A 22,354-nucleotide genomic window follows, 5' to 3' on the forward strand; every position below is an offset into this window, starting at 1 on the left:
GCAAGGCTGGCAGCACTCAGTGCCAGCTCATCTCCAGCTTTCCCCTGACCCAGGACCCCCAGGCCCTTCTCCACAGGGCTGCTCTCAGGGGCAGACCCAGCCCACCCCACTGCAACCCTCACCCTACACCATGCTTCTCCCACCACCCAGCTGCACATCCCATGGAGAAGCTGCAGTGTCCATAGGGATGCTCCTGGTGCAGTGATGGAGGGGCCCCAGGGAAGCAGATGGAGCCCCCTTGCCACCCTCCCCTCAGCACCCTCAGCACAGACAGGACATCCTGCACACACCACCAGCTGTGGGCCGTTTAATCTCCCACCCTTGTCTCACAGTTCACCATCAAAGATGCTCTGCCCACATGGCAACATCCCCTGGACCTCCTGCCCCCTCCCCACGCCACACACTGCACTCTGGACCCCTCCCCAGGGCTGCCTGCATCTCAGGAGCCTCTGGAAGATGCAACCCAGCAAGCCCATGAGGGAACCCCACAGTGAGTCAGACCATCAGGGGTGCCCCAGTGCAGCCCTGCAGTGCTCTGCTTCCCCTTGCACCAGGGCACTGTTACAGAGTCACACAGAGGGTGAGGGTGGGAAGGGACCTCTGCAGGTCACCCAGTCCAACGCCCCTGCTCCAGCAGGGCACCCCCCAGCAGCTTGCCCAGGATCACAATGGCCAGGTGGGGGTCGGAATCTCTGCAGAGGAGGCTCCACAACCTCCCTGGGCAGCCTGCTCCAGGCCTCCAGCAGCCTCACACCAGAGCAGTTTCTGGTCCCGGCCAGGCGGAGCAGCGCAGGGGCAGGTCCGAGGAGCACATCCGCGGGGCACAAGGGGACAGCAGGGCTCAGCCTCCGGCTGGGTCCCCTCCCTCGCATTCCTGACAGCCTGGGTCCTAATTGCTGGTCCGGGTCGTGCCCTCCTGGCACTGCAGGCTGCCTGTGCCCCTGGCAGTGCCAGCTGCAGCGGAGTGCTGGTGCCCTGCGGACATCTGGGCGAGGACATCAGCCATGGCCTGGCGCACAGCCTCTGTCAGCTGGGGCACATCCGCTGGGGTCAGGCCCTGGGTTTCTACCCTGGGGAGGATCTGGATGCTGCATGTCCCTGAGGAGGGAAGGGAAAGGCCAGGGATGCTGTCAGACACACCCACCAGGAGCCAGCTCTGCCCATCTCAAGCCTCTCCCAGCCTCAAGCATCCCACAAGGAGACCTCCGAGCCCCATGTGCCTCCTGCCCACCCCCAGCCCTAAGAGGTTTCTCCTCCATCACTCACCAGAGGTGAATCTCTTCTCCTTTGAGCTGAAGAATTCCCAGTATGGGGAGATGACCATAGGGAAAATGGGAACCTGCAGGAGGTGTGGGGTCAGGAGTGCCCTCCATACAGACCCCCCCCCTCCAAGGTAGGACCCCAGGCTTCAGCAGGTCCTCATCTCCTCCCTGGAGCCTGCACAAGCAGGATGCCTATCCCTGGGGACTGCAAGCCCTGAGAAACCCTCATGTCCCCCATCCCATTGTCCCAGAGTGCAGGCCCACCCCACTCCATCCAGGACAAGTGGAGGAGGAGAAGGATGGAGGAGAAGGATGGAGAAGAGGGGCGGAAGGGGAGGATATTTGAGCATGGAGGAAGAGGATGGAGGATGGAGGAGTAAGATGGAGAAGGAGGAGGATGTAGGAGGAGGAGATAGATGTAGGAGGAGGATGGAAGAGGAGGAGGAAGATGGAGGAGAAGAAGGATAGAGGAGAAGACTGGAGGACAAGGCTGGAGGAGGAGGATAGAGGAGAAGGCTGGAGAAGGAGGCAGGAGGAGGCTGGAGGAGGAGGGTAGAGGAGGAGGCTGGAGGAGGCAGGAGGCAGGAAGAGGCTGGAGGAGGAGGCAGGAGGCGGCAGGAGGGGCTGGAGGAGGAGGCAGGAAGAGGAGGGTAGAGGAAGAGGCTGGAGAAGGAGGCAGGAGGCGGCAGGAGGAGCAGGCAGGAGGAGCAGGCAGGAGGAGCAGGCAGGAGGCAGGAGGTGACAGGAGGAGCAGGCAGGAGGCGGCAGGAGGAGCAGGTAGGAGGCAGGAGGAGCAGGCAGGAGGAGCAGGCAGGCGGCAGGAGGAGCAGGCAGGAGGCGGCAGGAGGAGCAGGCAGGAGGCGGCAGGAGGAGCAGGCAGGAGGCGGCAGGAGGAGCAGGCAGGAGGCAGGAGGAGCAGGCAGGAGGCAGGAGGAGCAGGCAGGAGGTGCTGGTCTCACCTGAGCCTGCACGGCCAGGTGGAAGGCGCCGCGCTTGAAGGGCAGCAGGGAGCTGCTCTGGCTCCTGGTGCCTTCGGGGAAAATCAAGACCCGGAGCTGCACGGGAGAGATGTGAGCATGGAGCCCCCTCAGAGCCCCCCGCGGCCCCCGCCCTGGCTCCCCAGCTCCCCCCACCCCCCGCTGCCAGCCCCTCCTCACGTTGTCCCGCAGCATGGTCCTGGCCGTCCGGGAGATGACCTCGATGGCATCTGCCTTCCTCCGGCGGTCGATGAAGATGATGCCGCTGAGCCAGCAAGCCCAGCCCACCGTGCCCAGGTACAGCAGCTCCTTCTTGGCGATGGGCACGCAGCGCTCGGGGATCACCTCCACCATGCCTGGGGGGGGGAGGGCAGGGGAAAGGATCTGTCCCTGCAGCGCCTGACGTTGCCTTCCACTGCCCCCCCCCCGCGCAGGCTGCAGCACATCCACGGCTCCTGCCCCACCACCTCTTCTGCCCTGTGCCTGCTGTGCTGCCCTCTACAAACCCTGGTGCTGGCCTTGCTGGGGTGCCCAGGGTGAGCTTGGTCCACCCTTGGAATCAGAATCATTTAGGTTGGAAAAGACCTTCAAGGTCAGTGAGCCACAGAAGCATCAGAGAACCACAGAGCTGCTTAGGCTGGAAGAGACCTGAGAGATCATCTCCTCCAAGCCCCCCACCATGGACAGGGACACCTCCCAGCTAGACTTGGTTTGCCCAAGGCCTCATCCAAATTGGCCTTGGACACCTCCAGGGAGGAGGCAGCCACAGCCTCCCTGGGCAAACTGTGCCAGAGTCTCACCAGCCTCACCCTGCAGAGCTTCTTCCTCAGCTCCACTCTCAGCCTGCTCTGCCTCAGCTCCAAACCATTCTCCCTTCTCCTGTCCCCAGACACCCTCAGCAAAAGTCTCTCTGCAGCCTTCCTGCAGGATCCCTCCAAGCACTGGCAGCAGCTCTGAGGTCCTCCTGGAGCCTTCTCCTCTCCAGGCTGCACCCCCCCAGCTCCCTCAGCCTGTGCTCACAGCAGAGCTGCTCCAGCCCTTGGCTCATCTTTGTGGCCTCCTCTGGCCTCACTCCAGCAGCTCTGTGCCCTCCTCCTGCTGGGGACAGCAGAACCAGAGGCAGGATTGGAGGTGAGGTCTGAGCAGAGCAGAGCCCAGGGGCAGAATCCCCTCTCCTGCCCTGCTGCCCACACTGCTCTGGCTGCAGCCCAGCACACAGCTGCCTTGGGGGCTGCAGGAGGGCACTGCTGGCTCCTGGGGAGCTCTCAGCAATCAGCACACCAAAGCCCAACCATTAACTGTACTCTGCCAAGTCCACCACTGAGCCATATCCCCAAGCACCACATCTCCACTGCTTCCAAACACCTCCTGGGATGGTGCCTCCACCACCTCCCTGGGCAGCCTGGCCCAGTGCCTGGCAAACTGGTTCCTTGCAGCACCCCAAAGGCTGCCCATGCAGTGATGAACCCCTCCTCCCTCCCCCCTCAATCCCTTGCACATACCCAGGAGGTCAAGGGAAGCTTGGTGGTTGCAGACTATCACATAGGGCTCCTTGATGTCCAGCTGCTCAGAGCCCCTCACCTGCATCTTGATGCCATAGATGTGCTTGAGGGGCAGGAGAGCAGCACGCAGCAGCCTAGGGTAGAGGGAGAGGTGGGCAGCAGGTCAGCAGGTGGGGAACAGATCTACAGGTGGGGAGCAGACCTACAGGTGGGGAGCAGTTCAACACTTGGGGAGCAGTTCAAACCACAGGGAACAGATCAACAGGTGGGGAGCAGATCAACAAGTGGGGAGCAGATCAAACCACAGGGAGCAGATCAACACATGGGAAGCAGATCAAGATGTGGGGAGCAGATCAACAGGTGGGGAGAAGATCAAACCATGGAGAGCAGATTGACAGGTGAGGAGCAGATTTACATCTGTGGAGCAGATCAACAGGTGTGGGGAGCAGACTGACATGCAGGAAGCAGATTAACAACTGGGGAGCAGATCAAGATGTGGGGAGCAGACCTACAGGTGGGGAGCAGATCAGCAAGTGGAGAGCAGATCAGCAAGTGGGGAGCAGACCTACAGGTGGGGAGCAGATCAACACTTGGGGAGCAGACCTACAGGTGGGGAGCAGTTCAAACCATGGGGAGCAGATCAACAGGTGGGGAGCAGATCAAGATGTGGGGAGCAGATCTACAGGTGGGGAGCACATCAACACTTGGGGAGCAAACCTACAGGTGGGGAGCAGATCAATCCACAGAGAGCAGATCAACACATGGGAAGCAGATCAAGATGTGGGGAGCAGATGAACAGGTGGGGAGAAGATCAAACCATGGAGAGCAGATTGACAGGTGAGGAGCAGATTTACATCTGTGGAGCAGATCAACAGGTGTGGGGAGCAGACTGACATGCAGGAAGCAGATTAACAACTGGGGAGCAGATCAAGATGTGGGGAGCAGACCTACAGGTGGGGAGCAGATCAGCAAGTGGGGAGCAGATCAACATGTGGGGAGCAGATCTACAGGTGGGGAGCAGTTCAGCAAGTGGAGAGCAGATCAGCAGGTGGGGAGCAGATCAATATGTGGGGAGCAGATCAGCAAGTGGGGGAGCAGATCAACATGTGGGGAACAGATCAAAATGTGGGGATCAAATCAACATGTGGGGAGCAGATCAGCAGGTGGAGAGCAGATCAACATAAGGAGAACTGATCAACACTTGGGGAGCAGATCAGCAAGTGGGGAGCAAATCAAGATGAGGGGAGCAGATCAGCAAGTGGGGAGCAAATCAAGATGTGGGGAGCAGATCTACAGGTGAGGAGCAGATCAGCACATGGGGAACAGATCAACAGGTGAGGAGCAGATTGACAGGTGGGGAACAGATCAACACATGGGGAGCAGTTCTACTCAGAGTTGTGTTCTTTGATAGCTTTCAGCCCTCCACAACTACTCAGGGAGCAAGGTGCAAGCTGGGCCAGGCTAGACCTGGTCTCATGAGCAGTGTCCCCCAAAGTGGCTCTGTGTCCAGTTGCAGTGATGTTTGGCCCTTCTGAGTGCATTTATAGCTTGCACAGCTCAGAGCTGACCTTCCAGCCAGCCCCAGGGTGAGGCCAGCTGCTGGCTGAAGCAGTACAAAGCTTTGGAGCTGCTGCTGAAGAAGAGCAAGCAGCACAAGCTGGCAGGAGGAGAAAAGAAACAGAGGTTTTGATGTCCTGGAACAGTGGGAAAGGAAGAAGATAAGGGATGGGATGTCTGCCTCAGCCACAGTGCAAACCATAGAGTCCCAGAGCTGTTTAGGTTGGAAGAGACCTTTAAGATCATCCAGTCCAAGCCTTACCCCAGCACTGCCAGGACACCACCAAACCATGGCTCTCAGCACCACATCTCCACAGCTCTGAGACCCCTCCAGGCATGGGGACTCCACCTCTGCCCTGGGCAGCCTGGACCAGGCCTTGACAACCCTTTTGGGGAAGAAATTGTTCCTCATGTCCAACCTAAACCTTTTCTGGGGCAACTTGAGGACGTTTCCCTTCATCCCATCCCAAGGAGGACAACTGCCTCTGAGCAAGTGAAGCTGACCCCAAGGCTCTTGACCATGTCCACAGCTGGATCTGGGGAGGAGTGGGGTTGGAAACTCAGGCACCAGGCTCCACTCTGCACTGCAGATACCTAAAGCCAGAGGAGCTGGAAGACAGCTGAGAGGTGCTGAGCTGTAGATGGATGAGCACTGAAGGTGGACATGCAGAGGAACAGCCTTCAGACAGAAAGTTCTACAGGGCTGTGGATTTGGGTACAGGCCCAGGCTGCCCAGGGCAGTGGTGGAGTCCTCATCCCTGGAGGGGTTTAAAAGATGCTTGGCTGAAGAGCTTAGGGCCATGGTCTGGCAGTTGTGTGCAGGGAGGTGTTGGCTTAAGTTTGGACCTGATGATCTTAACATCTTCTCCCATCAGGCCACTCTATGAGCTCTCAGGTCCTTTCCAACCCAAGCCATTCTGTGATGCCTCCAAGGACTCTCCTTGCAGAGCAGCCTGAAGGCAGCTTTGTGCTGCAGGGAAGAGAAAAGCAACTCAGCTTCACTGGGGAGAGGAAAACCCAGAGAGCAGCTTCACTGGACCTGCAGCCTTGGGAAGAGGTGGAGATGGAAGAGAGAACAAGGAAGAGGTGGAGATGGAAGAGAGAACAAGGAAGAGGTAGAGATGGAAGAGAGAACAAGGAAGAGGTGGAGATGGAAGAGAGAACAAGGAAGAGGTGGAGATGGAAGAGAGAATAAGGAAGAGGTGGAGATGGAAGAGAGGACAAGGAAGAGGTGGAGATGGAAGAGAGAACAAGGAAGAGGTAGAGATGGAAGAGAGAACAAGGAAGAGGTGGAGATGGAAGAGAGAACAAGGAAGAGGTGGAGATGGAAGAGAGGACAAGAAAGAGGTGGAGATGGAAGAGAGAACAAGGAAGAGGTGGAGATGGAAGAGAGGACAAGGAAGAGGTGGAGATGGAAGAGAGAACAAGGAAGAGGTGGAGATGGAAGAGAGAACAAGGAAGAGGTGGAGATGGAAGAGAGGACAAGGAAGAGGTGGAGATGGAAGAGAGGACAAGGAAGAGGTGGAGATGGAAGAGAGAACCAGCAGAGAGTGGTGTCACCATCCAGGGAGGGCTGGGCAGGAAAGGTGACAGCAGGATGGCAGATTGATGGAGACTCATCCCCAGTATGGCAATACCAAAAGGAAGAGAGGGAGGATGGAGCAAGGGAGGTTGCAGCACCCAGAGAGGAGATAAAGCACCAGCAAGCTTGTGATGATGAAATGGGGCACTGCAACCCACGGCGTGGAGAGCAGCCACGCCAGGCTCCACGCTCCTGGCAGCACCCCGACCTCGGGCACCCACAGGGGACAGGGCTGGCAGCACCAGGCAGGGACGAGACCAAAGTCTGGGAGGAGAGGGTAGAGGCAGGCACAGAGGGAGAAGGAGGTGAGCTGCGTGCAGGGGCTGCGGCAGCAGGAGCCCACCCAGCGCCCCCCTCCCCGGGGGGATGCAGGCTGCAGAGGAGCAATGCCCCAGGTCAAGCCTAGCGACAGGAACCTGCTGCGAGCTGCAGGCTGCAGGAGCTGGGGGCTGAGGAGGAAGGAGCTGGAGCCGGCAGCGCTGCTGCGTTGGGAAGGTGGCTGCCGGGTGGCGGTGGCACAAGGCAAGGCAGCCTGAGGCAGCCCCTGCTGCTGCCACCCAGATGGTGCCAGGGCTAGGAGCAGCCGTGCCCGGGAGCACAGCACTTCTGCGCGGCGAGGAGGAGGCAGAGATGCTCCACACCACCGACTTTGTGCTGCAGGGGAGGCAACAGGGAAGGATCATAGAATCATAGAATCAAGCAGGTTGGAAGAGAGCTCCAAGCTCATCCAGCCCAACCTAGCACCCAGCCCTGCCCAACCAACCAGACCATGGCACTCAGTGCCTCATCCAGTCTCTTCTTGAAGACCCCCAGGCACGGTGCCTCCACCACCTCCCTGGGCAGCCCATTCCAATGCCAATCACTCTCTCTGGGAAGAACTTCTTCCTAACATCCAGCCTAGACCTACCCTGGCACAACTTGAGGCTGTGTCCCCTTGTTCTGTTGCTGGTTGCCTGGCAGAAGAGGCCACCCCCACCTGGCTGCAATGCCCCTTCAGGTAGTTGTAGACAGCAATGAGCTCTGCCCTGAGCCTCCTCTGCTGCAGGCTGCACTCCCCCAGCTCCCTCAACCTCTCCTCACAGGGCTGTGCTCCAGGCCCCTCACCAGCTTTGTTGCCCTTCTCTGGACACCTTCCAGCACCTCAACATCTCGCTTGAATTGAGGGGCCCAGAACTGGACACAGCACTCAAGGTGTGGCCTGAGCAGTGCTGAGTACAGGGGCAGAAGAACCTCCCTTGTCCTGCTGGGCACACTGTTCCTGATACAGGCCAGGATGCCATTGGCTCTCTTGGCCACCTGGGCACTGCTGCCTCATCTTCAGCTTACTCTCTATCAGTACCCCCAGCTCCCTTTCCTCCTGGCTGCTCTCAGCCACTCAGTCCCCAGCCTGTAGTGCTGCTTGGGGTTGTTGTGGCCAAAGTGCAACTTAGCTTCACCGGGGAGGGGAAATCCCAGGGAGCAGTTGCAGTGGACCTGCAGCCTTGGGAAGAGGTGGAGGTGGAAAAGAGGGCAAGGAGAGAGTGGTGTCCCCATCCACCACCCCTGACCACGCTCCTGGAAGCACTCAGCAGGAGGAAGGTGATGGCTCCAGCTCAGCCCATGCCATGCCAGCGCCTCAGCCACTGCTCACTCTGCTGTCTCCCCGGGAGTGCCATCATGCCCAGGAATCCAGCAACGGGATTGCAACACCCTTGGAATCACCCAGGCCTTCCTCTGGCGTTGCAGGGTGATGTCATCTCTGCAGCTACCGCCCTGGAGGGCAGCTGCCAGCATGCCACATGCCAAGCGGGCACCGCGTCAGGAGGCAGCCGCTGGCACCAGGGCATCCCCAGGTGCCTCCGACCAGATGTGGTCCTGGGGGCTCCTCCCGGGCCGGACCTGCCTGCACTGCCAGCAGACAGCCACGGGGGTGAGTTTGTGTCCTGCTAATGAGGGTACCTCCGAGCTCTGCCAACCCAGCTGGTGACCTCAATGCCCCTCCACACTGCTTCATCCTCTGGCCCTGGCTTAACTGCCCGCCCTAGCCATGGTGTAAGCCTCCCTGGGCATGACCAGCAGCTCTTTACCACACCATAAGTTGTAGCTGGAGCCTTCATTGCCATATAGACACGACCACAACCCTCAGCGTGGCTCCAGGGCTCAACCAGCAGCCAGAAAGCAGCAGGAGGTACACCCAGAGCAGGAGAGACCAGATGGCATCAGAGCCAGCCCCAGCCACATCAGAAGCACCTCCCCAGGCCATACTCACTTCATGTTCTCCACAGAACGTCCCCGGAGAGCTGCCAGGGGGGACAGGAGGGTGGCCAAGGTGACAATCCAGCAGTTGAAGAAGGCCACCTTGCAGAAGTACTGGATGGAGGCACTGTAGCAGTAAAGCAGCAGGGCCAAGGGCAGGAGGAGCAGCAGCCCCTGGAGCAGGACCACCTCTGTCATGCTGCCGTGGCAGGAGGATGCTGAGGAGCTCAGCTCCTGCTCCTGGGAGCCAGGCAAGTGGCACAGGGGCTGCAGAGGAGCAGGGCAGGTGACTCAAGTGATCAGCCCCGTGGGAGGTTGGGGGTGGTGGTTCAGGGCAAGGTGCTGTGTGTATCTCACCCTGTACAGAGGTCAGGGCTGGACTGGTTGGGATGGGAGGCAGGCAACCCCACCAGCAGTGGAGAGTGGGGGTGAGGCAACACTGGGCACCCTGAGTCACCCAAGGTGTCACCGCTGAGAAGTGCCCTCCTGGGCCCTCAGGAGCTGTCAAGGTGCCTCTGACTCAACACAATCAGATCTGCTGCCCACAAGGTGGCTGTGTCTGGGCACCTCTCTTGGCCACGGGGACCCTGGGGCAGTGGGATTTCAGCTGGCAGGGGCAGCAGGAGCTGGATCTGCTCAATGCCCACCAGCCTGGCAAGACTTGTTGCAGACCCCCTGCTGGCACAGTGCCCAATCCCCAAACCTCACCCTGCAGGTGATCAGCTTGGCAGAAATCATCTCCTTGCTGCCCCCTGCCTGGGTCTGCAGCAGGCTCATGCTGCTCCCCACATCCTCCTCCCCCCATTGTGGGCTGCAGGAGCCCCTCTGACCTCCCTCATCCAAAGCCAAACGTCCATAAGGATCAGGGAGACCCTTCTGGCTCTTCTCCATGACCCCTGAAAGGAGGTTGGCATGAAGTGAGTGGCACAAGTTCTTTACCATGAGGGTGGTGGAACACTGCAACAGGTTGCCCAGGGAGGTAGTTGAGGCCATACCCCTGGAGATATTCAAGGCCAGGCTCAGCTGGGCTCTGGGCAACTTCACCTGGTAGAGGATGTCCTTGCTGACTGCAGGGGGGTTGGGCTGGATGAGCTTTGGAGGTCCCTTCCAGCTCTGCCCATTCTGTGGTTCCTTGATGGAAGGAGACAGCCTCAGGCTGCACCAGGGGAGGTTTGGATTGGACGTTAGGAAAAGCTTTTTCTTCTCTTCACTGAAAGGGTGGTCAGGCACTGGCCCAGGCTGCCCAGGGAGGTGCTGGAGCCACCATGCCTGGAGGTGTCAACAGCTGTGTGGATGTGGTGCCAGGGAATGTGGTGCCCAGGGAGGTGGCATGCTGATGGACTTGGCAGAGCAGGGTCAGTGCTTGGACTCACTGATCTCAAAGGTCTTCTCCAGCCTATGCTCACCAAGGTCCAAGCCATGCCAGCAGGCTGTGGGCCCTGTGCCCACCCTGTGCTGCAGGAGATGCCAGCCCTCGCCCCAGTTGGCATGCAGGGCTGGTTGCAATAGGTGTTTACCAGGCTGCAATTAGCAGAGGGCTGTAATTAGCCTCTCCTTCCGCTCAGAGCAGCTGGGGCTGCCCCACGCAGGCTCTCAGCTGCCTTGACAAAACCCAGTGCTTGGCACAGTGGAGTTATCTCTGGCCAGCTCCCAGCATCTGCCAGCTCAAGCTGCCCACGTCCCAGGCTCTGCCAAGCACAGCCACATCCATCAGCTCATCTCTGACCCTCGGGGCAGCAGCCTGTGAGCAGAGAGTTCCCCTCCTGCCTTCCCAGGCCAGCCCTGCCCTAGCTCCGGGGCAAAGGGACCCATTCTGCCTGCCTGGGGTGAGGCAGCACCCAGCAGCTCTGTGCCTCATCTGGCAGGACCCACCTGCAGCAGAACCACTGCCCCTGCCCTGCTGCCCTCCCCTCCATGCCCAGGGCTGCTCCTTCCACCCACACCTTCTCCTTGCCCGGCGTGGGAGCCTTTGGGCTCCTGGGTGCATGATGCTGCCCATGGGTGCAGCTAAAGGGTCCCAGCATGAGCCAAGGCTTGCTTTCCACCAGGGCTGTTGCAATCCCTGTTGCTTCATCCTCCCATTCCTCTCATTATCCTCATATTCCAGCTCAGATTGGGTCACATCTCCAGCCCACCCTTCCTGTCCACCCCATCCTCAGGTGACTTCCTCTCCTCCTTCCTCCCCCTTCTCCCTCTGCAGATGTGGAAACCTCTGTGCACCAGGCTGGCTCCTCACCAAACCCAGCTCAGCTTCTGGATGTTCTCCTTCCCTTCTGCTCTGCCTGGCCAAGCCTCACAGCCTCTGGTGCTGCTCCCAGCTGGAGATCTGCCTTTGGGCCACAACCCAGCAGCACTCTTCAGCTCCACGTTGTGGAGCAACTTCTCCAGCTCCAGCAGGAGCCAGGCTGAGCTTTGCTGCAGGAGAAGACCTGCCTGTGCCAAAACACAGCTCAGCTCTTGAGGAGGAGCCTCCTGCCCACAGGGGCTCCAGAAGAGACAGAAAGGGGGCAGAAGGAGGGGATTTAAGGTGCAATTGCCAAGGCACCACCTTGCTGCATGCTCTGAGCTCCAGGTGACCACCAGCCCTGAAGTCTCCTGCTAGGAGCTCTGCTCTTAAGGCAAAGCCTCCTGACAGCTGGAAGCAGAGCAGGGCTGCCACCCCTAAGTGGGTGATAGCAGAGGCAGGGAGCAGCTTCCAGCACCCAAAACACCTCTACCCCCCCCTTCCTGGTGAGCAGAAGGGACACTTAACCCTGGGCACCACCAGAACTACCCCTTTCCAGGCTGCTCATCCCCACCAGGGCCAGATCCAGCTCTCCCCACCCTATGCTCAGCCAGCAGCATCCCAGTCTGCATCCCAGCACCAACCCCCAGCACCCTCATACCTCCCCCTCCCCGGGTCTGCAGAGAGCCCTGACCTCAGGCAGGAAGCCAGAAGCCTGAGACAATTAAAGCTGCTTAATTAGTGCCAGCAGGGCCCTTAACAAAGCAAATTAATTACAAGCAGCAATGCTGCCTGGAGATCTGAAAGGGGAACTAAAGAGGATCAGGACCACCTGGGCTGGCATTTACTCCCTGGTGTCTCCTTCCACCCAGCCCACAGGGACGTGGCACAGCTCCTGCTTGGCAGAGAGGTGTTGGAGATGAGGCATCTGCAGAGGATGCAGAGCCTGCTCCTTCTTTGGGGGTCGTGGTGGCATCTTGCTGGGTGGCATCCAGACTTTGTGGGGTGGCTGGTGGGGAGGGAGTCAAAGTGCCCAGCAAAATGCACTCTGTGCATTTTGCTGGGCACTTTGACTCCCTCCCCACCAGCCACCCCACCAGCTCTGAGAAGCATGGAGCAAACCATGCCCAGCACCTCCAGAATCCTCTGGACTGAGGTTTGGATGCCCAGCAGAAGTCATCCTGGCAAGCATGGAGCTCACAGCCCTTCCTCCACCATCACCATGTCGTAGTACTCTGTGGAGAGAGAGGGAAAAGGGGAGCTGGAGGATGGCCAAGGGCCAAGCCCTGGCTGCTGGTGGATGGAAGGAGTGGGAAGAGCTCAGCCTTAGCCCAAAGGTTGCCTGCTTGATGCATGCTTGAGGGTAAAATGCCCTCCTTGAAGGGCATGAGGAGGGCATGGCCTTACCTGATGCTGGTGAGATGCTGGGTCCCACGGTCCCTGTGGCGCTGGGGGGTGGAGGAGGGGGCACTGCATGGCTGGGGAGGGATAAGGACAAGGAGTAAAGTGCCAGGCTGTAACACCCAGGAGGCATGCAGGCAGCCACAGGCAGGGACACCTCTCATCCAGCCCAAGGTGCTCATGGCTTCATCCAGCTTGGTCTGAAACACTCCCAGGGATGCTGACACCACCAAGCTGTGTGGTGCTGCTGACAGCTGGAGGGCAGGATCCATCCAGAGGGATCCTGACAGGCTGCAGAGGTGAGCCTAAGCCAAGCTCAGGAGGTTCAACAAGAACAAGTGCAAGGACCTGTAGCTGGGTTTGGGCAATCCCAAGCACTGATCCAGGCTGAGCAGTGCCAGGCTGGAGAGCAGCCCTGAGGAGAGGCACTTGGGGGTGTTGCTGGAGGAGAAGCTCAGCAGGAGCCAGCAGTGTGCACTTGCAGCCCAGAGAGCCAAGCAGAGCCTGGGCTGCAGCAGCAGCAGTGTGGCCAGCAGGGCCAGGGAGGGGATCCTGCCCCTCTGCTCTGCTCTGCTGAGACCTCACCTGGAGTGCTGCATCCAGCTCTGGAGCCCCTGGGACAAGAGGGCTGTGGAGATGCTGGAGAGTGTCCAGAGCAGGGCCAGGAGGATGCTCAGAGGCTGCAGCAGCTCTGCTGTGAGCACAGCCTGAAAGAGTTGGGGCTGTGCAGGCTGGAGCAGAGGAGGCTCCCAGGGGACCTTCTTGTGGCCTGCCAGGGTCTGAAGTGGGCTCCAAAAAAGCTGGGGAGGGACTTTTTAGGGTGTTGGGTAGTGATAGGACTTGGGGGGGGGGGGGGGATGGAGCAAAACTAGAAGTGGGCAGATTGGATGAAGTTCTTCAGCATGAAGGTGGTGAGAGCCTGGCACAGGTTGAGGGTGGTGAGACCCTGGCACAGGTTTCCCAGGGAGGTGGTGGAGCACAGAAGCACTCAATGTGATCAAAGATCACATTGGGTGCTTCTGTGCTCCACCACCTCCCTGGAGATGTTCAGGACCAGGCTGAATGAAGCCCTGAGCACCCTGTGCTGCTGGGAGGCTTTTAAGGAGCTCTGATCAACCTACTCTAGTTGGAGATGTCCCTGCCCATGGCAGTGGCTTGGAGCTGGATGATCTTTGAGGTCCTTTCTATGATTCTATGATTTGATGAGCTCCTGGGATGGGTGGCACCAAGGTTTGTCCCCTCTGCCCCCCAGCCCTGTGCTGGGTGGCACAGTCAGAGCATCATAGAACCATTCAGGTTGGAAAAGCCCTCCAGGATCATTCAATCCAACCAGCAGCTCAACCCCAGCATGGCCACTAAACCCTTGAGGTCATGGCCACAGGGTTCTGGAACACCTTTAGGGATGGGGACTCCATCACCACCACCTCCCTGGGCAGCCTGTGCCTACCTCTGACCACTCTGCCAGTAAGGAAATTGGTCTCATCATGTCCAACTTGAACCTCTGGGTGCAACTTGAGGCCATTTCCTCTTGTCCTCATGGTTGGGAAAGACCTTTTGGATCATCCAGCCCAAGCCTGACCCCAGCAGTGCCAGGGCACCACTAACTCATGGCCCTCAGCACCACAGCTCCAGGGCTTTGAAACCCCCCCCCCCAGAGTTGGGGACTCCACCACTGCCCTGGGCAGCCTGGGCCAGGTCTTGACAACCTTTTTGGGGTGAAATTGTTCCTCTTGTCCAACCTAAACCTGCCCTGGGGCATCTTTGAGGCCAATTCCTATCTCTTGTTCCTTGGGGGAAAAGCTCAACCCCCACCTGGCTCCAACCTGTCAGGGAGCTGTAGAGAGCCATGAGGTCTCCTCTCAGCCTCCTCTTCTCCAGGCTGCAGACCCCCAGGTCCCCCTCCCCAGCCCTCTTCTGCAGAGCCTCCCCCCTCCTTCAGCAGCCTCCTCCTTACTCACATCTGCCCATCCTCAGCTGCTGCCTCTGTGCCCAGGTGCCTCACAGCTGCTCTCTGCCCCCGTGCTGGCACTGGCCAGGGCAGGACAGGAGCAGGCCCAGGGTAGGTGATGTAGTGATGGTGGAAGACCACAGCCTCCTCTTCCTCCTCGCCCTGCAGAGGCACTGACATCTCCTGCAGAGAGGAACAAAGGGCAGGGTTGTGCCAGGCCCCTTTTGGCAGCCACCTCCCTGGGGCACTGCTGCCCAAAGCACCCACGGGGCAGTTCCCTTGGCTGTGGTGCCAGCAGCACTGCATGGCCCTCCTGAGGTCCTGCCCAGAGCTTCACACTGGGCCAGTGTGGGAACTCAGCTGCTGGGCTCGTGGGGAGGTGCCAGTCCCACGGATGGGACCTCAAAGTGCTGCTGGGAGCCACTTTGACCCAGCTGCAGAGATGCAGTGAGCAGGGTCTGGTCCTGGCCAGCCTGGTGAGCTGCTGGGCACTGGGTGCTGGGCTGTGGTGCCACTGGGTGTCCCAAGGTCCAGTTGGGTGGGATCAAAGCCAGCTGCTGGGGACGTGGGGAAGTGACAGCCCCACAGATGGGACCTCAAAGTGCTGCTGGGAGGAGGCACTGTGATCCAGCTGCAGAGATGCAGTGAGCAGGGTCCAGTCCTGGCCAGCCCGGGGACCTGATGGGCACTGGGTGCTGGGCTGTGGTGCCACTGGGTCTCCCAAGGTCCAGTTGGGTAGGATCAAAGCCAGATGCTGAGGACATGGGGAAGAGACCTCAAAGTGCTGCTGGGAGGAGCCACTTTGACCCAGCTGCAGAGATGCAATGAGCAGAGTCCAGTCTTGGCCAACCTGGTGCACTGGTGGGCACTGGGTGCTGGGCTGCAGTGCCACTGGGTCTCCCAGGGTCCAGTTGGGTGGGCTCAAAGCCAGATGCTGGGGATGTGGGGAAGTGACAGCCCCACAGATTGGACCTCAAAGTGCTGCTGGGAGGAGCCACTTTGACCCAGCTGCAGAGATGCAATGGGCAGGGTCCAGTCTTTGCCAGCCTGGTGCACTGGTGGGCACTGGGTGCTGGGCTGTGGTGCCACTGGGTCTCCCAGGGTCCAGTTGGGTGGGATCAAAGCCAGCTGCTGGGGACATGGGGAAGTGACCTCAAAGTGCTGCTGGGAGCAGCCACTGTGATCCAGCTGCAGAGATGCAGTGAGCAGGGTCCAGTCCTGGCCAGCCCGGGGAGCTGGTGGGCACTGGGTGCTGGGATGTGGTGCCACTGGGTGTCCCAGGGTCCAGTTGGGTAGGATCAAAGCCAGCTGCTGGGGACGTGGGGAAGTGACCTCAAAGTGCTGCTGGGAGCAGCCACTTTGACCCAGCTGCAGAGATGCAGTGGGCAGAGTCCAGTCTTGGCCAGCCCGGGGAGCTGGTGGGCACTGGGTGCTGGGATGTGGTACCACTGGGTCTCCCAGGGTCCAGTTGGGTAGGATCAAAGCCAGCTGCTGGGGACATGGGGAAGTGACCTCAAAGTGCTGCTGGGAGCAGCCACTTTGACCCAGCTGCAGAGATGCAGTGGGCAGAGTCCAGTCTTGGCCAGCCCGGGGAGCTGGTGGGCACTGGGTGCTGGGCTGCGGTGCCACTGGGTGTCCCAAGGTCCAGTTGGGTAGGATCAAAGCCAGCTGCTGAGGACGTGGGGAAGTGACAGCCCCACAGATGTGACCTCAAAGTGCTGCTGGGAGGAGCCACTTTGACCTAGGTGCAGAGGTGCAGTGGGCAGAGTCCAGTCCTGGCCAGCCTGGTGAGCTGGTGGGCACTGGGTGCTGGGCTGCGGTGCCACTGGGTGTCCCAAGGTCCAGTTGGGTGGGATCAAAGCCAGCTGCTGGGGATGTAGGGAAGTGACCTCAAAGTGCTGCTGGGAGCCACTTTGACCCAGCTGCAGAGATGCAATGGGCAGGGTCCAGTCCTGGCCAGCCCGGGGAGCTGGTGGGCACTGGGTGCTGGGCTGTGGTGCCACTGGGTCTCCCAAGGTCCAGTTGGGTAGGATCAAAGCCAGCTGCTGGGGACGTGGGGAAGTGACCTCAAAGTGCTGCTGGGAGCACTTGTGTTCAAGGTCCCTCCTCAGCCTCATTGCTCTTCTCTGGACACCCTCCAGCACCTCACTGGCCCCAGCTCTCCTGAGCAGCTCTGCTCAGCTGCCTTTGCCCACCTCTTTGCTCCTAGGTGGTGGTGGTGGTGATGCCAACCAGGAGTCACCAACCCTGGATGTGTCTAAAAGTCACTTGGATGTGGGACTTGAGGGTGTGTGTGGTTTGGGGGTGAACTTTGCAGAGTGGGGATGGCAGTGGGATTGGCTGATCCTGGGGGGAGATCTTTTCCAGCTGGGATGTTTCTGTGCTCCCTGTGCCCAGGCACTGTCCCCAGCCCTCACCTGGGCAGCAGGAGGGGCTGGTGCCAGCCCGAAGGTTGTCAGTGCTGCCAGGGCCAGGCTGTGCATCACCACCTGGTGCATCTGGGAGTTCTGGATCATCATCAGCTCCAGCAGATCTGCCAGGGAGGAGAGGCTCTGCATCAGAGAGGGCTCAGAGCAAGGCCATGAGCATCATAGAATGGCCTGGCTTGGAAGGGGACCTCAAAGCTCATTCGGTGCCAACCTCCCTGCCACCCCCAGGGACACCTCCCACCAGCCCAGGGTGCTCAAGGCCTCATCCAGCCTGGTCTGAAACACTCCCAGGGATGATAACACCACCAAGCTGTGTGGTGCTGCTGACAGCTGGAGGGCAGGATCCATCCAGAGGGACCCTGACAGGCTGCAGAGGTGGGCACAAGCCAAGCTCAGGAGGTTCAACAAGACCAAGGGCAAGGTCCTGCAGCTGGGTGGAGGCAATGCCAAGCTCTGATATAGGTCTCCTCAGAGCCTCCTCTTCTCCAGGCTGCACAGCCTCAACTCCCTTAGTCTCTCCCCATAGCAGAGCAGCTCCAGCCCTCTGCCCATGCTCCTGGCCCTGCCCTGGACACCCTCCAGCACTTCCAGATCCTTCTTGTCCCAGGGGCTCCAGAGCTGGATGCAGCACTCCAGGTGGGGTCTCAGCAGAGCAGAGCAGAGCAGAGGGGCAGAATCCCCTCCCTGGCCCTGCTGGCCACACTGCTCCTGCTGCAGCCCAGGCTCTGCTTGGCTCTCTGGGCTGCAAGTGCACACTGCTGGCTCCTGTTGGGCTTCCACCAACACCCCCAGGGCTGCTCTCCAGCCTGGCACTGCCCAGCCTGGATTGGTGCTTGGCATTGCCTCGACCCAGCTGCAGGACCTTGCCCTTGGTCTTGTTGCACCTCCTGAGCTTGGCTTGTGCCCACCTCTGCAGCCTGCCCAGCTCCCTCTGCATGGATCCTGCCCTCCAGCCTGGCTGCTGCAGCACACAGCTTGGTGTGGGCAGCAAACCTGCTGAGGCTGCACTCAGTGCCTCTGCCCATGGCACCCACAGAGATGCTGAACAAGCCTGGTGCCAGGACTGATCCCTGAGGGATCCTAGCTCCATTGCCAGGAGCTGAGTCCAGGAGAGGAGCATGGAGTCACAGACTGGCTTGGGTTGGAAGGGACCCTTCAAGGTCACCTAGCCCAGCCCTCTGCAGTCAGCAGGAACATCTTTAGATCAAGGATGCTCAGAGCCTCTGCAGTCCCTGCCTGGCTCCACATGAGGAGCTGGGACCCAGCGTGGCTGTGCAGGTAGCAGTTGGCACCCAACTGCCCTTGGCTGGGTGCCCAAGCTGCAGGCTGGCTGCTGAGGGGAGTCCTGCTGCAGAGCTATTAAAGGACCCCCAATGGCTCCAGGCCCCAGGTTCTCCTGCCAGAGGCCTGCAAACCTGCTGCAGATGGCAGCTCAGTGCCCCTAAGATCCCACTGGGTATGGGCATGGCATCTGTGAGCCCCTGTTAGCTGCAGCCTGGGCAAAAAGGGCTGTGGGCACCTTTGTCTGCCGTGTGCCACATCCCCAAACCCTCTCAGGGCTGCAGGGATGCACTGACTGCACTGGCTTGGAAGGGACCCTCCAAGGTCACCTTGCCAGCAGGGACACCTCCAGCCAGATCAGGCTGCCCAGGGCCACGTCAAGGCTGAGGGATTGGTTCCCAGTGAGGAGCAGCACAGCAGGACCTGGGAGCTGGTCAGAGCTGGAGCTATGAGGAGGGCTGGAGCCAGCAGCCAGGCACTGAACCAGGAGGAGAAAGCACACAAAGGGCTGGCAGCTCCTACTGGATCCCACCCACCCTGCTGGAACAGCAGGCAGTGCCCACAGCAGGGCTGCCAGGGGCTGGGCTCTGAGCTTGCTTTCCACACCACTTGTCAGAGTGACTTTGCCTCCTCCTGCTTGTAGAGGCAGCTCCACCTGGAATGCATCGGGTTGGAAGAGACCTCAAAGCTCAGCCAGTGCCAACCCCCTGCCGTGGGCAGGGACAGCTCCCACCAGCACATGGCCCTGAACACCTCCAGGGAGGGAGCAGCCACAGCCTCCCTGGGCAACCTGTGCCAGGCTCTCCCCACCCTCAGTCTCAAGGATTTCCTTCTCACCTCCACTCTCTCTCTCCCCTCTCCCAGCTCAAAGCCATTTGCCCTCATCCTGCCACTCCCAGCCCTTGGCACAAGTCCCTCCCCAGCTCTCCTGCAGCCCCTTCAGGCACTGGAAGGTTGCTCTGAGGTCTCCCTGCAGCCTTCTCTCCTCCAGGCTGAGCAGTCCCAGCTCCCCCAGCCTGTCCCCAGATCATCTCTTTGTAGATATTGATCAAATCCTTCCTCAGTTATCTCCAGACCCAGGAGGCTCTCAGCCTTTGCTCCTCACACAGCTGCTCCAATCCCTTCATCATCCTTGTAGCCTCCACTGGACCCTCTCCAGCAGTTCCCTGCCTCTTTTGAACTGGGGAGGCCAGAACAGCATCTCAGAAGGACCTGGACAGGCTGGGCAGAGGCCAAGGGGATGAGACTGAACAAGGCCAGGAGCAGGGTTCTGCACTTTGGCCACAACAACCCCAAGCAGCACTGCAGGCTGGGGCCAGAGTGGCTGAGAGCAGGCAGGCAGAGAGGGCCCTGGGGGTGCTGGCAGAGAGGAGCTGCAGAGGAGGCAGCAGTGCCCAGGTGGGCACTGAAAGGTTGCTCTGAGGTCTCCCTGCAGCCTCCTCTTCTCCAGCCTGAACAGCCCCAGCTCCCCCAGCCTGTCCCCACAGGGGAGCTTCTCCAGCCCCCTGATCATCCTCACAGCCTCCTCTGGACCCACTCCAGCAGTTCCATGTCCTTCCTGTGTTCCATGTCCTGTCTCCACTGCCTCAACTCTGCCCACAGCATCCCCAGGGACCACCACATCCCCTCCCTGCCTCTGCTGCCTGCTCCCCCAGCCCAGCTGGCTGGGTCCTAGGTTGCACAGGGCTGGGTGAAGCACATCCCTGGGGCTGGCATCTGCCCCACTCTGGTCCCACCTAACACTGCCAAGGTGCCCCCTGCTGGTGCTCTCTGCACCCCTCAATGCAACGAGACTTTGGAGGGGAGAGAGATGTGGATTGCAAAAGGCAGCCCAAAGCTGCCCCCTGGGAGCATCCTGCCGTGGCCAAGCCAGCCCAGGCTCAAGGCTGGTGAAACCACCCCAAAAGGGGATCCTGTGGCACAGAGCAGCAGTGGAGGCACAGCGTGGGCAGTCCTGGCAGGCTGTGGAGGGTGGGCACAGCCCCCTGCCTCCCCTCCCCCTGCCGAGGCTGGGAAAGAGAAGAGGACGGAGCCGAAGGCTGAGGACCATCACCCACCTCCCCGGGCGGGTCCCGCGGTGGGGGCCAGGGGCGCCGGCAGCTGCTGGAGGATGATCACTGGCTGCTGGGGCACGGGGACAGCTCCAAGGGGACCCTGCTGGGACACGGGGACAGCTCCATGGGGACACTGCTGGGGCACAGGGACAGCTCCATGGAGACCCTGCTGGGACACAGGGACAGCTCCATGGGGACACTGCTGGGACACAGGGACAGCTCCATGGGGACCCTGCTGGGACACAGGGACAGCTCCATGGGGACCCTGCTGGGACACGGGGACAGCTCCATGGGGACACTGCTGGGACACAGGGACAGCTCCGTGGGGACACTGCTGGGACACGGGGACAGCTCCATGGGGACACTGCTGGGACACAGGGACAGCTCCATGGGGACCCTGCTGGGACACAGGGACAGCTCCATGGGGACACTGCTGGGACACGGGGACAGCTCCATGGGGACCCTGCTGGGACACAGGGACAGCTCCATGGGGACCCTGCTGGGACACGGGGACAGCTCCGTGGGGACCCTGCTGGGACACAGGGACAGCTCCGTGGGGACACTGCTGGGACACAGGGACAGCTCCGTGGGGACACTGCTGGGACACGGGGACAGCTCCATGGGGACACTGCTGGGACACAGGGACAGCTCCATGGGGACACTGCTGGGACACAGGGACAGCTCCATGGGGACACTGCTGGCACCGGGCCTGCAAGGGAGGAGGGGAAGGAATGCCCCCAGGGTCTCCCACTCCAGTATCCTGTTCCTGTGGCAGCAGGAGAGGGGACAGGAGCTGGTGGCAGAGGAAAGGGGTCAGGAGTTGCTGGCAGAGAGGAGATGGGACAGGAGCAGATGGCAGAGAGGAGAGGGGACAGGAGCTGGTGGTAGAGGAGAGGGGATAGGAGCAGATGACATAGGAGAGGGGATAAGAGATGGCGGCAGAGAGGAGAGGGGGCAGGAGCTGGTGGCAGAGAGGAGAGGGGACAGGAGCTGGTGGCAGGAATGAGGGGTACAGGAGCTGGTGGCAGAGAGGAGAGGGGACAGGAGCAGATGGCAGAGAGGAGAGGGGACAAGAGCTGGTGGCAGAGAGGAGAGGGGACAAGAGATGGTGGCAGAGAGGAGAGGGGACAGGAGCAGATGGCAGAGAGGAGAGGGGACAAGAGATGGTGGCAGAGAGGAGAGGGGACAGGAGCTGGTGGCAGTAGAGGGGACAGGAGCTGGTGGCAGACTTCTAGCAGCCACGGGGGGAGCAGAGCTGAGGCCCCCAGAGCAGGGGCTTCTTGCACCAAGCCCTCTCTCTCCAGGGGACAAATTGCCCACCTGGCAGGTCCCCACGCTGGGGACATGTCCCTGTGCAGAAGTGCCCACCCCAGGGGCCCAGGCTCTGCAGGGAGGCACCTCCAAAGAGCAGCCCCCACCCCAGCTCCTCCTTCCCAGCTCATCCAGCCCCCATCAGCCCTGCCCAGAGCTGCTCTCCAGGGCTTACCTCATGTGGGACGAGGTAGGGTCCTGCTGGGCTGTCCTTCCAGCCCCCAGGTGTGCCCCCCCCTGTGCCCAGCTGCATGGTAGGGGCAGGCAGCAGAATGGGCGAGCAGAGCCTGTGGCAGTGCTGGTTGCTATGGCTGCTGGGGCTCAACAAACCCTCCCTGAGGCTTTGCCCAGCAGAGAAACATTCCTGGACTGCTTTTCCCTGCAAGGTATCCCCAGGATAACCTCCACACTGCAAAAGGCTGTGGGGCAGGGGTGGTTTGTGCCACTCTCAATGCCACTTCTGAGCCTGCAGATCAGTCTGCCCTGCAGGGCAGCGAGCTGGGAGCTGGGGGCAGGGGACCAGGCCCTGCTACTGGTCCCATTGGCAGGGCAGATCTGGTCTCAGTTGATGTCAGGAGGAAGCTGTTGGCA

The 22,354-nt window shown here is 60.5% G+C and overlaps 2 protein-coding genes across 3 annotated transcripts; both read right to left on the reverse strand.

Moving 5' to 3' along the window:
* Nucleotides 1-383: 383 nt before the first annotated feature.
* AGPAT1 (1-acylglycerol-3-phosphate O-acyltransferase 1) lies at nucleotides 384-9,323 on the reverse strand. 2 transcript variants are annotated; one of them, XM_064174218.1, is made up of 6 exons: nucleotides 9,129-9,323; nucleotides 3,742-3,875; nucleotides 2,420-2,595; nucleotides 2,222-2,317; nucleotides 1,267-1,339; nucleotides 384-1,098 (listed from the first exon to the last, which is right to left on the reverse strand). In XM_064174218.1, exons 1-6 carry the CDS (start codon nucleotides 9,311-9,313, stop codon nucleotides 890-892), a joined length of 873 nt encoding a protein of 290 aa, XP_064030288.1. In that variant the 5' UTR covers nucleotides 9,314-9,323; the 3' UTR covers nucleotides 384-889. The 2 variants fall into 2 exon arrangements, with proteins under 2 accessions (XP_064030288.1, XP_064030289.1); XM_064174219.1 differs by lacking the exon at nucleotides 2,222-2,317.
* A 3,118-nt stretch (nucleotides 9,324-12,441) lies between these two features.
* On the reverse strand, nucleotides 12,442-20,710 carry PRR29 (proline rich 29). Its single transcript, XM_064174364.1, has 6 exons — nucleotides 20,684-20,710; nucleotides 20,456-20,585; nucleotides 17,106-17,221; nucleotides 14,699-14,871; nucleotides 12,747-12,817; nucleotides 12,442-12,574 (listed from the first exon to the last, which is right to left on the reverse strand). The coding sequence occupies exons 1-6, from the start codon at nucleotides 20,708-20,710 to the stop codon at nucleotides 12,537-12,539; spliced, it is 555 nt and encodes a 184-aa protein (XP_064030434.1). The 3' UTR covers nucleotides 12,442-12,536.
* Nucleotides 20,711-22,354: the final 1,644 nt, after the last annotated feature.

This window comes from Pogoniulus pusillus, chromosome 40 (assembly GCF_015220805.1).
Source record: "Pogoniulus pusillus isolate bPogPus1 chromosome 40, bPogPus1.pri, whole genome shotgun sequence".
NCBI classification, from domain to species: domain Eukaryota; kingdom Metazoa; phylum Chordata; class Aves; order Piciformes; family Lybiidae; genus Pogoniulus; species Pogoniulus pusillus.